The sequence below is a fragment of the Trachurus trachurus genome (assembly GCF_905171665.1).
Source record: "Trachurus trachurus genome assembly, chromosome: 4".
In the NCBI taxonomy this organism is placed as follows: domain Eukaryota; kingdom Metazoa; phylum Chordata; class Actinopteri; order Carangiformes; family Carangidae; genus Trachurus; species Trachurus trachurus.
The window spans coordinates 27842884-27858327 of NC_139898.1; the positions used below are offsets into that span (position 1 = coordinate 27842884).

Sequence of the window (15444 nt, forward strand, 5' to 3'; positions counted from 1 at the left end):
CTCTGAGCTACCACTACTAACCTACCTCATCCGCCATCAGCGCCCTGGAAACCTACATTTTTATCGCTAATTTACCGGATTACTCCTCACACCGGACTTTTCTACCGTTTCTTTCCCAACCTGCGCTGCGGAAATCCCTTTGAAACAAACCGGGCGACCGTCCAGCTGCTTGAAACCAGAAGTGCCAACCGCAGGAATTGGTTTGTGTGTATGTGAGTGTCTGTGTGCAGTCCAGTCCAGTTTCCCAACTTGTGTGCATGAGAAGGAGGCCTGCGTAGTTTTTCCCCCTCTTCAACCATCATGTATCAGGTCGTAAGGAAGCTGTTTTTCACGGACTGCCAGTGCGCAGCAGATGCGTCCAAACTGTACGAGGATCTGTTCGCCAAGCTGGACACCAACAAGGATGGGAAGGTGGATGTGTCCGAGCTGAGGGCGGGTCTGGCTGCCATGGGCATCAAAACCCAGAAAGGAGCCGCTCAGGTAGGAAACAGAGAGAGACACGGATGTGGACAGTAGCCAAAGCCTGTCGTGGTGTCGGGAGAAAGAAAAACAGTTGACACAAACACTTAGTGCAACACTGCATTCCTGGATGAAGTGAACAGGCTGGTTCCTCAGTGTCAGCTCCAGCTCATAATCACAGGCCTCAGTTCATTAACACACTCTCTCTTCAGTTTTCTATTTCTAGTAGCCTAGTTGAACAACAAAACAATAACCCAGTTGTTCTAAACTCTGACCACTCACATTGAGTTACTCCAAATATGGTTTCCAGTAAAAAGCTGAGTCACTAATTCAGACTACTAAAGAATAAGATATAAGAGAGAGCTTTTTAATGTCCAAACTAAGATTGAGAACATCCATTTAGTATGTGCTCTGGAGCTTTCCCACTGTATCACATGGTCTTCATTTTTAAGCAGGTCAAGCTTGTTATATCAATTATTAGATTGTATCTCAGTTTAGGAATTTTCCCCGCTGCAGTAATACCTTAAAGACCTGTGCCCTCGAGCAAGGCACTTAGTCCCCAAACTGCACCAGCAAGTATCTTACAGTAATAGTGTCAAACTGACTAGCAGGTTCAGTTTGTCACTGTGCAATTGTGTTATTTCCTGTTGTTGTTAGGTAAATAAAATAAAAAGAGACTATAGGAGTATTTGTTCGGCCAGTTATAAACTAAACCCATGAGAGGATGTTCTCATACTGCAGGGATGCAAACAGCGCGCCGAAAAGCGAAACTCGCTTTTTTCATGACCAATTAGGTGACTTGTGTGAATCGTTCAGATCCGAAGAGTTTTTGTTTTTGGGAGGGGGCGGGGGGTCTCAGCTGGGGTCAGTAAAATGTTTTTCTAACAGGCTGACAGTGACAATCACGTGAAACTGAGGCGAACTCATACATGGTTGTCTCTGGTTATACTGATAACTGCCGACCTCCAATGTTGACGCGCGACGTATCCGCGTGGTATCCGCGTGCATTCGGTCGTTTTTCCCCGTGCATGTCCGTTGCTGTGTCAGGCAGGTGTTTCCCACGGAGCTCTGCCCCGTTTCAGGGGTGAAGGAGAGAAGTCGCCTCCGCGATGTAGAATGTGTTCAATTAAAGTGAAACTAACACATTATATAGGCCTATATGTCCATTACACACTTTTAGGCCTTAAAATGTCTTAAATTTGTTGAATTATTGTGTTCAAGACTTAAATAAGACAGCTCTTAAATTTTCGTATGCCCACCATGGGCGAGCATTTCGCTCGCATTTGCCCCTAAAAAAAAAAAAACATGTGTTAACCAGGAAAATCACAAAAAAGAAAGAGCACAACCTGCGATTGGTCAAAAACTACAAATCCCACAATTCTCTGGCCTCCACAATAACAGTAGTTAGTGTAAGTAAGGGAGAGTGGAGCTGTCGGTGAAAAGAGGAAACAACGCCACGTCTGGTCCTGTTCTATGTTGTTGGTTCACACCGTCACCGTTTATTCGTTACGTCCGCGGTGTAAAAGGCCGTGACGCAAAGACGCGATTAGGCGCGAGACGCGGTAGACGCGACTTTTTTTTTTTGCGACGCAATACACCCGATTCTTTTATGGCGACGGGACCCTCGCGTCTTCGTCTATTTCATCGTGTTTGGTGGGAAGACCCAAAGGGGCTTCCCACTCAAACACGAGGAACGCTTTTTTTTCGCGCGAGCTTTTACGCGCAACCAAACGCGAGATACGCGAGATACGCGATTTAGCGCTCGTTTTCACTCGTTTCAAAAAAAAAATTTCACTACAACAATTTTTTTTTTTTTTTTCTTTTTCAAAGGAGGTTAAATCGAAAGCAACTGGACTTAGTTATTTACTTATTATAACTAAGTCCAGTTGCTTTCGATTTAACCTCCTTTGAAAAAAAAAAGTATAGGAAGACGTTTCACCTCTCATCCAAGAGGCTTCATCAGTTCATGTAGCATCTGACCAGGCTGGGACTGGTCCAACTATCTGGTGTGGAGACTCAGTATAAGTCCAGTTGCTTTCGATTTAACCTCCTTTGAAATACTATGACCTGGACAAATGAGAATATGCACAGGCCTACAACAACATTTCTGCTCTCACCAACCATGGTTGAGGCGATAACGTGACGCACAGTATACTGTTATGAGACACATTATGCATCCCAACTGTCTTTTTTTTTAGAGGATTTTTTTTTTTTACCAAGAATGCGCCCAAAAAAATCATGATCCAGGGGCCAAAATTCGAAACAAATATATATTTTTTTTAATCATAATTCTCATTATTCTCCTGATGTCGGTTTAATGTAAACAGATTGCGCTGATATGCGTCATGTGACAGCGGGGCAGAGCTGCAGCTGCTGTGCTGTGATGGACCTGATCAGACTGGTGGTGGTCCACAGTCAATCAGTCCCAGAGCCTTCCTATTCACCTCCAATGTAGACGCGACGTGCGCGCTCGTTACCCAAAGCGGCGCGTATCCGCGTGCATTCGGTGCGACGGCGCCGCCGTTTCCCCCCCCCCCCCCCCCCCCGTGCATGTCCGTTGCTGTGTCAGGCAGGTGTCTCCCACGGAGCTCTGCCCCGTTTCAGAGGTGAAGGAGAGACGTCGCCTCCGCGATGTAGAATGTGTTCAATTAAAGTGAAACTAACACATTATATAGGCCTATATGTCCATTACACACTGAATGGGATGTTAAATCCCATGTCTTTATTTCTTCAGTTCATTTTAATAGTAATAATTATGACTAACATTCAGTGAAGACCTAAAAATCAGTATCTCCAAAATGGAAATATTGCAATGGTTTTTATTTTTTTAAAGCATTTTTAATATAGAAATGTTGGCCTTCTGAAAACTGTCCATCTATATGCACTCAATACTTGGTTGGGGTTGAACTACTGGAAATAGACTTTTCTGTGATATTGTTAATGGTGAGCCCCCCCCCCCCCCCCCCCCCACGACAATTCCTCTCTTTTTTGGTCCTGACCCGTTTGCATCCCTGAATACTGACAAGTCTTCTATTTTCACACATGTTGTTTCACTTCATGTTTTTGTTTTTATAGAACCTCTTGTCAATTTCCTGTAAATAAAGCAAATAGAAAAGACACAAAAAGGTTTGTAAGATGAAACAGAAACAACAACAAAAAACCCACTTAGGGCCATTATAAACCCAGGAATGACCCGATCCATGATCATATGTCTTTATTTTTTCTCCCTCATGATAATAAATCACCAGAACCATGAATATATCACAGTGATCTGGTTCCCCCTAATAAATAAGATAACAGTAAGTTGGTTCAGAGCAGAATGGGTGATAAAAAAAAAAAAGGTGCAGCAAAATTTCTCAAACTGTATTAAAGGTCAAACCGTTATGTGTAGGTGAACCTTTTTTATTTTATTATGGGCCGTGACTTTGAAGGGATGGTCCCACCTTTACTAATCAAACAGTCCTGCATTCCTCACCCTCATTAGTGAGTATAGTGAGTAAGTTACCTTACCTGTGATTCAGGAGATAAGGTAAGAGGAGGTCACAGCTGCATGTGACCAGCTGCAATAAAACAGGAGCTCTCCCTGTCCACGCAGCTATGACACAGTGATATGATAGGCCGGTAGTAAGCCTACACACAATAATTATCACCTTATTGCCTAATGAATGTTGTGAAACAGTTCAATAGGGACAAAGATTAATGTTTCAGCTTGTCACTTGAGGAACTGATCCTGAATCAGCACGTTTTTGTGCAACAAACAGCAAAGCAGGACAACTAAAGGAAACTGTCTTGATCTGGGATTGTCCCAGGTCAACAAACAATCTTTATTTACAGAGCAAAAGTCAGAGATAAATTAGTAGAAATAAGTCCTAAGGCAGCAGAACACAAGCCATGGAGGGGCTAGATAATGACAGATAATTAGGCCAAGTCATGGAGCTCCCACACAGGAAGTGAGTTCTGATGAAATAAAGAAGCGTCTCTCTCTGTTATTTTGCCACCAACTGGCAGAACAGAGCAGCTGCTGTTTGAGGATTACATGGCAGACCGGCCTCATGGCACATCTGAATTAAAACCTCTGCCTTCACTCGGTGAGCAGGTCAGGACACGCAGCAGTGGACAGATGTAGAGAGATACTGTATCACGTGAAGAAACTTGACTGTTATTATATATATTCTGCTTTTTCTCTCTCCAGAAAATCATTTCCTCTGCAGACCAAGACAATGATGAAGGGATTGATTTTAATGAGTTCACCAAGTACCTGAAGGAGCATGAGAAGAAATTACGGCTGACCTTCAAGAGCTTGGACAAAAACAAGGATGGTATGATGTCATTTAGTTTTCCTGAAAACCTCTTCTTTTTAAAAAAAAATAAACATTCAATTGTATTTGAATTAATGTTGAAACATGACTTGAAGCTGCTGCTGTGTTTTTATTTGTCAACAGGTCGAATAGACTTCATGGAGATAAAGCAGTCGCTTGCTGATCTGGGAATAGAAATCACCAAGGGCGATGCAGAAAAGATCCTTAAAAGGTATTTCTGTTTGTTTTGTAGGTGCTTACAAATTAGGTAAAATGTATTTAACTTGGGTTTTGATAATAATGTTCCTGTCTGTTGTGGATCATAGCAGAAAGACCCCATGGTCTGACACTAAAAGTGAAAGAAAGCAGTTTGGAGCTCACAATGTTTGAGGTGGTGACCAGTGTGAAGGACTGATAACAGGTTCAGTGTGTACATGGTGCATGATAAAGAAGCCTGACTGAGCTGGAGACAGTTTGTTAATGTGCAGACGATTCAGTGATGTGTATGTTACAGGACTACTGCCAGACAGGGAATGCTTAAACTCTCATATATGTAAATACTGCAAATGCTGATGAAGACACTTTGATTAATAGTGATCAATCACATGGTTTTTGTCAATATACTAATTCACTTCCCTGCTGTTTGTGCAAATAATGTGTGATGACGTCCACAGACTTCCTCCATCAGTCAAGGGATCAGTTTAGAAATGACTGCAGTTGTGTTTATGAATTATTGGCAAAATGTAGCGTATATCTTTTTATATTATTTATTTATTTAGATAAATACTGATTGATACTTGCTAATCGATCATCATCATCATAACCAGAGGAATTACTTCTTTTTTTGGCATTAAACATTAATTGAGTGTTTAAATTGAGCAACGACCAATGGTGTAACGTCATCACTCAGTCATTCAGTCAGCTAAGTTTGTGTTTATTGGGCCGACCCTGATGTATCTTACAGCCACAGTGTGTCATAAGTGTTTGCAGACTGCTTATAAAGGCTTAAAGTATTTTCACAGTATCCTAACTGTATTTCTAATTGTGCTAGATAAAATATTGCTCTCCTTTAACTGATGTTTCCTTCATCCAATCATGTGGCTTGTTGACCAAAGTGGTCGGTCAGATCCTGTTGCTTTAGGGGAGACCAACCATGTGCTCTCCCACAAGGTGAATTAACTGTTTTCTTGATAATGTTTAATTACATGTGGACACAGGGAAACATAGACTTGATCTCTGACAGCCGCCATTCGTCCTGAAATCAGTTAATTCTGTGCAAAACTACGTCAGTTTCCAAAAATGCAAACAGGTTTTTTATGAAAGTCTAATAATAATGTAAAGAAACAGACAATAATAGAAAGTACACAACTTCATTCTGTTTGTTGTTTGCAGGTTTATGCAGCGAGCTGATGTATTTGCATGTATACAAAGTTTGGAGTTGCACACGTCACAGTGAAAAAGAGGAGGCAGGATGTATGTGACGTGACAGACTGAAAGATTTGTCTGAAAGCCACAGAGTAATTGATGAGTGTGTCTGTGTCACGCAGTTAGTTCTGTGCAAAACCACATCAGTTTCTAAAAAAGAAAACGGGTATTTATGAAAGTCTAATAATAATGTAAAGAAACAGACAAGAAAGTTCACAACTTCATTCTGTTTGTTCCTCTGCAAGCTGATGTACAAACGAGCTGATGTATTTGCATATATACAAAGTTTAGAGTTGCACACGTCACAGTGAAAAAGAGAAGTAAAGCAGGATGTATGTGACGATGAGACAGTCTGAAAGATTTGTCTGTAAACCACATAGTAATTGATGAGTGTGTCTGTGTCACTCATGTGAAGTGACTCAGAGGAAGGAAATCAAAGATCTACAGTGGAGGCAGCTGAGGACAGACATCACTGGTACAGCACGGTGACCAAAGGAGAAGTGGAGCAGTGACTCGGTTTCCATTTGTTTATGTTTCAAAACATACAGAATAAGTTTAGAAATACACGACTTGTTCCTTTTTATATGACAGTTTATTATGCAATAGGACTTTATGTGAGTCCGCTTTGTCTCTGTGGTAATTTGCACGACTTTGCTCTAAACGACTCGTGGCCTAATTCCTGTTTGCATGCTCTCTCACCATGCTCTGTTGGCATTAGGCAAATCTCTCTCTCCCAATTTGAATGAATGAGCGAAAGCAAAAGAGCAACGTAACTGGTGTAAAATGTAAATGGAGTATATGTGTTTCCTTCAGTAGAGAGGTGTTTGGTATGAGCTGAAGCATACAAACTTGAAGATAAACTCACTTTCATCTCAGTTTTTTTTAAATATAAATGAAGGCCTGTCTTTACTTTTCTTGTGCTTTATGATTCTCCTGCAGACTTTGAACTGTGTGGATTGAGGTTTCAGTCACTTACAACTCTTAGTTTGTTTATAATTCAATGTCGTTAATGAGAAAATAAAAAATGGGGCCTCAGGGTTTGAGGTGTAACCATAATTACAACATCTAAGAACAAGGAAACTTTGCTGTAACTGTCTTCTCTCTTGTCAGCTCCACTCTAAATTTACATAATATTTTACAGTTTTACAAATGTAGTTTTGCTTTGTGTGCTCATAATCCATTGTTTCCCTTCACATGTTTGGTTCCAGCTCCAGCAGTGTGAAATAATTGGTCCTTGAGTTCAGATTTTCAAATGAAACATTTTTGATGAACACACCTCTGTTTATCAGCCTAAAGTCTAAAGCTTAAACCAGATGTAAAATGTCTGTTTATCTTTGTTCTTCTACAGTATCGATATTGACGGCACCATGTCTGTGGACTGGAATGAATGGAGGGATCACTTCCTGTTTAACCCCGCCACCAACCTGCAGGAAATCATCTACTTCTGGAAACACTCCACGGTAAGAGGCGTGCACGACTCAGTAACTCCCTAACATAACAACCATAAAACACAGAGAAAAAAAGAACGGCCACTTGAATAAAAGCAAAGATGAAATAAATTGTAAATTATTCTCTTTCCAATGGAAGTTTGATTGACAGAGAGAGACTTTCTGTTTATATCTCCTTTGTCTTGATCATGATAGCATGAATGGTTGTTGTGCAGGTGAGCAGGTATTTCTTTTAGTTGAAAAGGTATCATGTTCCACAATCAAGTCAAGTCAAGCCATTTTGCAACCACACATAATCTTCAATGAATAGGTGTGAATAATAGGTGTGATTAAAGCCAAGAAAAAACAAATTAGTCAGTTTTGCCCAGGAGCCAAAGTTAATCCGGGCAGGTGGTGAAGTGGTTAAACCAGCCAACCTGTGCCTTCAGTGTCCTTTGTGTGTCTCAGGCCTCACTTTGAGATCCAGTCCAGCACTAAAGGGGAAAGTTGTGAAAGAGAGTTGTCACCTGATAGAGGATTTGGCCGAGGACTTTGGCGGCAGGTCAGCACCTCTGCGTCAAAAGATTAGGTCCATTCATTTCCAAGAGAGAGGTGAGAAAAGGAGGAGAGAGGTGGAGAAAGAGCACCATGTAGTTTGTATCCACTGAATGTGACCAAGTTTCTACTGGGATGAAATAAGAGATTCACACTGCAGAAGAAGCTTAACTTGATTTTTTAAAAATCTTCATGACCTTTGACACAATAGTGTTGCTCACCCTGAGGTTTCTCCAATTTTCCCCTGTTAAAAGGGTTTTCCACGGAGTTTTTCCTCAGTCGATGTGAGGGTCTAAGGACAGAGGATGTTGTTACGATGCCATGTAAAGCCCTTTGAGACAAACTGTTTGTAAAAACGGGCTATACAAATAAAATTGCCTTGCCTTGCCCAGTGACTGCAGATGTGACCACGTTAAGATGTACAGGTGCATCTCAATGAATTAGAATATCATGGAAAACTTTATTTATGTCAGTAATTCAATTCAACAAGTGAATAATACATTATATAGATCCACGAAACATTTTATGTCTTTATTTATTTAATTTTTAATGATTATGGCTTCACATTTCATGAAGACCCAGTGTAGATCATTGGCTATGTGGAATCAATATACTGTGACATTTACAATTGTTGCATGCCAGTTCTAGTCAATGGCTAATCTCTGACGTTGGCTGCCTCTGTTCACTGGCACAACCTCAGAGGTTAAATAAACCTGTGGCTGCTAAGCTTAGCCGAGATAAGCTAATTTAAGTCTGACCTGTGGGGGGTGGATTAGCTCGTCAGTGGGATTGGGACAGGTTGACGCGAGAGGAAGGGAGTCGAGAACAGGAAAAAAAAAAAACTGAGAGGGAGAGATGAGGCATCGGCGACACCGCAACAGTGGTTAGAAACATCTATGGCAGTGAGAGCTTCCCATCGCCTCCAGCGTTCACGCCGATGGTCAAAGTTTCTCACCTCAGGCTGGATTAGAGCTGCAGACCCCCTGCACCTCACCAGACACCTGACAGGGTCCAGATCGGTTTAGAGCGGTTACCGTCCGATACCGGGACCATTTAGGGCTGGATCAGCTTCACCTGAGGCGTGAGATGGCCATGGCTCTGCTGCAACCTCAGCAGCAGCAGCACCAGAATAACTGGTTTTTCATCGACTTTGAAGATGATGGGGCGATCTATGAAGTGGAGGTGGACATGGTAGGTTGGTGTATTGACCTCTTTAGTCTTGATTTTCCACCTGGCCGTTAATCCAAGCAAACTGTCTTTACAATAAAGCTGTGGGATCAATGTATCGGCCAATTATAGTTATAACTAAACATGAATACTGTGTGTGTGTTTATGTATTGGAGTATGTTTCAGCCAGTAAATGACAAGAAACTGTGTTACAGAGATATTTCTTAAGTAATTTAGAAATTAAAATTTTGTTGCAAGGTGTTCATCTTTATGCAAGTGTAGCTATTGGGTTGGACTCACTAATGTATAAGGTGCCCTACCACTCTCTATTTTGTCCTCCCTCGCCATGAAAATCATGTAAGAATTAGGCTAGATCAACAACGGTGTCCTCATGAGAAGATTTTGTTCACACATTTTTCAGTTTGAACTTGTTTCATGACACAGTCAAAACGACTGTTTTTCTAAAACACCCTGTAGTGATGTAATAAATCTCTCAGAAAGGACACTACTAAGTTATGCAAGATTTTGGATGAGGACTTGGTGTGTGTGTGTGTCTGGTCCTGCCCAGTGTAGTGTTTAAATTCAAGGTGATTCTGTGAGTCACCTGTGCTGAAGTGCACTACTATAACATCAGATATATAATTCACAATCAGTCAAATGTTCAACAACAGCAAAGGCCCAAGTTTTTTTAGGCAGCCTGTGAGTCTAAATCTTTGTGCAATGTCTGTGTACAATTTCCATGTACAGGAATGGGTGACTTTGTCATCCAGAGACATAAAAATATTAGGCCTACCTTCAGTTGGATAAGGATAAACTGGAAGATGACATAGCCTATGTTATTATTAAGACGAGGACGACAGTAAGGAATAATTACATGACAAATTGTAAATTGATATGTTTGAAAACAAAACATATAGACATATATTGAATTTAAAATAGTATCTATACAAAAAAATATGTACATGCATGCATACTCACCTAAATACACAAGTGGATACTCATATAAATAACAAATCACCTATTCATTTTTCAGATTTAGCTGCTTGAGCTGTTGCTCAACCTAATAAGAAACTGTTTGCATCCCAAATCACCTGGGAATTACTTAGACAAGAGGGGAGAAAGTCTGGGGAAAACTACTGCATATAAACATGCAGGCTGCACAACCACAAAAGATAAGCTAGGCTAACTTTTAGCTTCACGTCTCTCCCGTCTCTTTAACTTCCTCCTGGATGTTAGTTAAACAAACAGGGCCTCCACTCGAAATAAAACCGCAAATCTATAATATTTTAGGCGGCAGCCGCACAGGTAGCCACAGTGATGCTAGCAAAGGCGGTTTAGAAAGTCCTTCTAGGCTTGGATGCTAAGGGTTTAAAATGCTAACGGGATTTACCGAGGTGAGCCTAGTACTGTAACCATGGTAGCGCCAAGATGGCGACAGCTGTAGCTTTAAAAATGAAAGTAAAAGAGAAAAGTTGACGAATATGTTACTGACGAAATCTAGATTTAAAATAACAGTGTCTAAAGCATATTTTCATCAAAACAGTAAAATAATGAAACTAAATCAAAAATAAGTTGCCAGAATTACAGAGTTACAAATAATCATAATTGGCTATTTAGTGTAACGTTAACACTTAAAGAATATATTTTAAAATGATGGTTCAGACTGTGTACAGAAAGAGATGACAGCTAAAATGGTAAGTGTATATTTTGGTGTCCATTTTGACCATCAGATTGATATTAGTGTGGCTCCTCTATCCATATCAATAGATTGACAGGTGTATTTACTTGTGTTTTGTTGTTGTGTGCAGGTGCTGGACATCGGTGACAGCCTCACCATCCCAGATGAGTTCACAGAGGAGGAGAAGACCACCGGTTTGTGGTGGAAGCAGCTGTCGGCAGGAGCCGTGGCCGGTGCTGTGTCCCGAACAGGAACCGCCCCGCTGGACAGGATGAAGGTCTTCATGCAGGTGTGTGATAGGACTTTTACTTTCTATTGGTTGTTTACAGCATTTAAATTGTGTCATTTGCTGAACTACTTTGGAAAAGGAAGGAAGGAAATAACGAAAGTGACAATAAATTCCTTATTCATGTAGAAACCTCTCATCCCTGTGTAGGCATTTCCCCCTTGAAAGCTATGGCATTCAGTTTAATGTTTTATTTGTGTGTGTATGTATCTACAGGTACATGCAACGAAGAGCAACAAAATCAGCCTGGCCGGTGGTTTCAAACAGATGTTAAAAGAAGGAGGTGTGGCGTCCCTGTGGAGAGGAAATGGCATTAATGTCCTGAAGATCGCCCCCGAGACGGCCATCAAGTTTATGGCATATGAGCAGGTAAATTCATTTCACTGATGGCAGAACACGTCTCAGGTCTGTTTATATAACATTACCAAGTCCGTGTTAGATGATCTTGATTAGACTCTAATTGAGTGTTCACTGTGTATCAACACCAGTATAAGAAGCTGCTGTCCAGTGAGCCAGGGAAGGTCAAGACCCACGAGAGGTTCATGGCTGGGTCACTGGCTGGAGCCTCGGCGCAAACTGCCATCTACCCCATGGAGGTGAGTGGAGATGAGGCTTAAACAGCAGAGACACGTGGCAGCGTTTGTGTGTCTGTGTATTCTTGGTGTAGTAATAAACGTCTGGGGTCACATACATTATATTGAGTATGATGCATAGTTTGCATTGTCAAAGAGGCATCATTTATAAGAATTATATATTTCTATTTGTCTGTTCCGTTGACTTGTGATATAATTATTCAGCTTAAAGAAGTTTGTATGTTGACAAATAATACAGATATTTTCCCCTTGAAGAAACATTATTCCAGTGCCTTTATTTCTCAAACTCATGTGCTGTCTTTGTGAAGAATATTGACGATCTTTTTGTCTATTCAGGTGATGAAAACCCGTCTGACTCTGAGGAAGACTGGACAGTATTCGGGAATGTTCGACTGTGCCAAGAAAATCCTGAAGAAGGAGGGAGTGAAGGCGTTTTACAAGGGCTACGTTCCCAATATTCTGGGCATCATCCCCTACGCTGGCATAGATCTCGCTGTGTACGAGGTGCGTGGTGTTGAACGATACAAACATCTGCCTTTGATTCACATCTGTCTTCTTACACACACAACATACTGTGTTTCCATCCACAGACCTTGAAGAACTTCTGGTTGTCCCACTACGCTAAAGACACAGCGAACCCAGGTATTCTGGTGCTGCTCGGCTGTGGTACCATGTCCAGCACGTGTGGCCAGTTGGCCAGCTACCCCCTGGCTCTGATTCGCACCAGGATGCAGGCGCAAGGTACGACAAACTAAAAGACAGCCAGTGCTGCCACAATTTCATCTAGATATTAACAAAAAATTAAAAAGATACAAACATTATAAAATACTGTATAAATGTTTCATCTTATTAAAGGGATAGTTCAACATTTTGGCAAATTAGCCCATTGCCATAATCCTATAGGGATTTTAGGAGTAGGTTTGTTACCTTTAATTGTCAGTGCAAGCTATTTTTAGAACGGCACAGTCCAACAACTCCAAAATGCTCTGGTGGACAAGTTGTGACCTGCATATTCACCACGCTATGAGATAATAACGGAACGTAACAAAATGTTTTAGAGGTAAATTCATGCAAAACCGCTGATGCGTGTTCCCGTCGGGGGCAGTTTTTCAGCAAGCAGTCTCTGTATTTGCCTCGAAAACAACTCTGTCTCGTAACGTTCTCTTATTATCTCATAGCGTGGTGAATGTGCAGGTCACAACTTGTCCACCAGAGCGTTTTGGAGTTGTTGGATTGTGTATTTGATGAGTTTGATGAGGGAAACCAAGACATTTCATGAGCCTCTGCAGCAGCTCGCGGCTCTGCTCCTCCGTTCTAAAAATAGCTTGGACTGATAATTAAAGGTAACAAACCTACTTCTAAAACTATAGGCATTATGGCAATGGGCCAATGGGCCAATTTGCCAAAATGTTGAACTATCCTTTTAAGCACATCCACAGCAGGTAATAGTCTTGGAAAAGCAGGTGTAGCTAAGGAAAAAATGTGAACATTTTGACTTCAAGATGGGTTCAAAGACAGCTCATAAATTTTGATAAAAGTTATAGATTGTGCTTTTTCAGTCAGACTCCAGGACAGTGCAGATGTTTCACCTCTCATCCGAAAGACTTCTACAGTTTTTTCTGTTGATTTAGAAACATTGGATTTGCAAAGTAATGAGTAATAAAGTAATAAGATGGGAGCTGACTATTTAATCCATCTGACTGAATCTGAATAGTCCTGTTTCAAAAAAAAAAAAACTACAGCTGAAAGACAGTTTGTTAAATTCAGTTATGCTGCAACAAGGAGATAAACAAAAACTAGATATATCATTGTCCAAATATATGTATTTACAATAAATTAGCATGACCAGAAACCGAAATGTGAGAAGCTTATTGTCTGATTTGAACTCTCTCTCTCTCTCAGCTTCAGTGGAGGGCTCGGAGCAGCTGCCCATGAACCTGATGGTGAAGAAGATTTTGGAAAAGGAAGGATTCTTTGGACTTTACCGTGGCATCCTGCCCAATTTCATGAAGGTCATACCGGCCGTCAGCATCAGCTACGTGGTGTACGAGTACATGCGTTCAGGCCTCGGGATCCAGAAGTAGGCAGCGGCAGCAGAGTCGTCTGTGACCACCAGAGCGTAAAATGACGTCGTATTTCTAAAACAAAACAAAAAAAACTACTTCCTTTCTTACGTATCAGGAGAAACTGTCATGTAAAGAACTTGTTTACCTGTAGGTCACCAACATCTGGACCCAGCAGCTGCAGGTGGAGCCACTGTAGAAGTTTTAAAGTGACTGCAGGACTGTCGAGCCACCACAAAAAAATACGCTGTTTATAAAAAGTCCTGCAGCACTGATGATGATAAATGAAACTCCTACAGTGTTTCCATCTGTATGGAGTTGGTCCAGGTCTTGTGATTATGATGCACTGTGCGTCTCAGGCGCGAGAGTTGGGGTCAACTGACTTTCCATTTAATCAACCAACCAAAGAAGTGAATATCAAGACTTTTTTGAAAACACAAAACACTTGATGAGGTTATGTTTTTTGATTTCAAAGACATTTTTTTGTTTGGTTTAAATGTTGCTTTGAGTAGTTAAGTAAATATCAATATTTTTATATAACTCGTTTTAAGTTTGGGTCCTGTTGATGTCACGTCACTATATATGTGTCACATTTTATCTCTAATATTTGACCAAGAAGCACCTTATTGTACCAGTTTTGATTCTGGTGGGAAATCCAAGCGATCACCTGTCGGAGAAGTGGAGTAAGATCATTTTGCTGTCTCTTCTCTGTGATTATCAAAAGTAGTCCAAAGTTGATACGTCCCATTGTTCATGTAATCCCAGACACTGTTCCAGCTTCATGCAGCTCCCCTGGAAGTTGTATAAGAAATCTGAGGAAACTTTTGAAGTGCAATAATGTATGTACACACACGTATTAATCTTGTTGAGAATGGATTTCACTCATGTGTTTCTGTATGGCACCTTTTCAGTGAGGTTGGTGAACAGGGGAGTAATGTGCCTTATTGGATTTCTCTCAGTTGTCTGTGGACTTCCCACCCACCCCTCCCTCCCTCTTTCTTGCCTTTCTTTCCAATATTTGGCTCATTAGACTCTGGTGTTTACAGTAATAAAAAACATTTGAATACACAAAAAGTAAGATTTGAGTGCATTTATTTTCATCTTAAAGTGTGAATTTTAACCTTAATCTATTCTGAAGTGAGCATGAGCCTTCACTGGAGCTGTGTGTGTGTGTGTGTGTGTGTGTGTGTGTGTGTGTGTGTGTGTGTGTGTGTGTGTGTGTGTGTGTGTGTGTGTTGTGCCGTTGGATGGTGTGCAGTCGCCCATGAGGCTTAAAGTACAGATTACTCCAGTTCAGATCTTATGTAACACCCTTTTCCCCTGTGATGTCAGTGCTCCTGACTTTAGCTGTCTGATCCTAAGCATGTAAAAGGACACAGTGAGAGAGTGGCGCTGCTAATTTGTAATACTACACTGACAAAGGGACTGAGAGAAAAGGATTGCTTTCCAGCTGGAAAAGATCCTGCTGTACAACTTAAAAATGATAAAACTCT

General features: G+C 41.1%; 1 protein-coding gene across 1 annotated transcript; it reads left to right on the forward strand.

Annotated features, from left to right (window-relative positions):
* On the forward strand, positions 1–14982 carry LOC310984310 (mitochondrial adenyl nucleotide antiporter SLC25A24-like). The gene is made up of 10 exons (XM_083969493.1): positions 1–480; positions 4652–4778; positions 4902–4989; positions 7531–7642; positions 11140–11298; positions 11512–11664; positions 11784–11891; positions 12225–12392; positions 12479–12629; positions 13791–14982. The coding sequence occupies exons 1-10, from the start codon at positions 301–303 to the stop codon at positions 13970–13972; spliced, it is 1428 nt and encodes a 475-aa protein (XP_083825619.1). The 5' UTR covers positions 1–300; the 3' UTR covers positions 13973–14982.
* The last annotated feature ends 462 nt before the right edge of the window (positions 14983–15444 follow it).

What these genes read in the sequence shown, in the direction of transcription:
- LOC310984310 (XM_083969493.1), top strand. Translation starts at nt 301, where the DNA reads ATGTATCAGGTCGTAAGGAAGCTGTTTTTCACGGACTGCCAGTGCGCA. An exon ending in CTTGGACAAAAACAAGGATG is followed by an intron (nt 4,779 to 4,901) that starts GTATGATGTCAT and finishes ATTTGTCAACAG; the next exon opens with GTCGAATAGACTTCATGGAG. An exon ending in GGATGAAGGTCTTCATGCAG is followed by an intron (nt 11,299 to 11,511) that starts GTGTGTGATAGG and finishes ATGTATCTACAG; the next exon opens with GTACATGCAACGAAGAGCAA.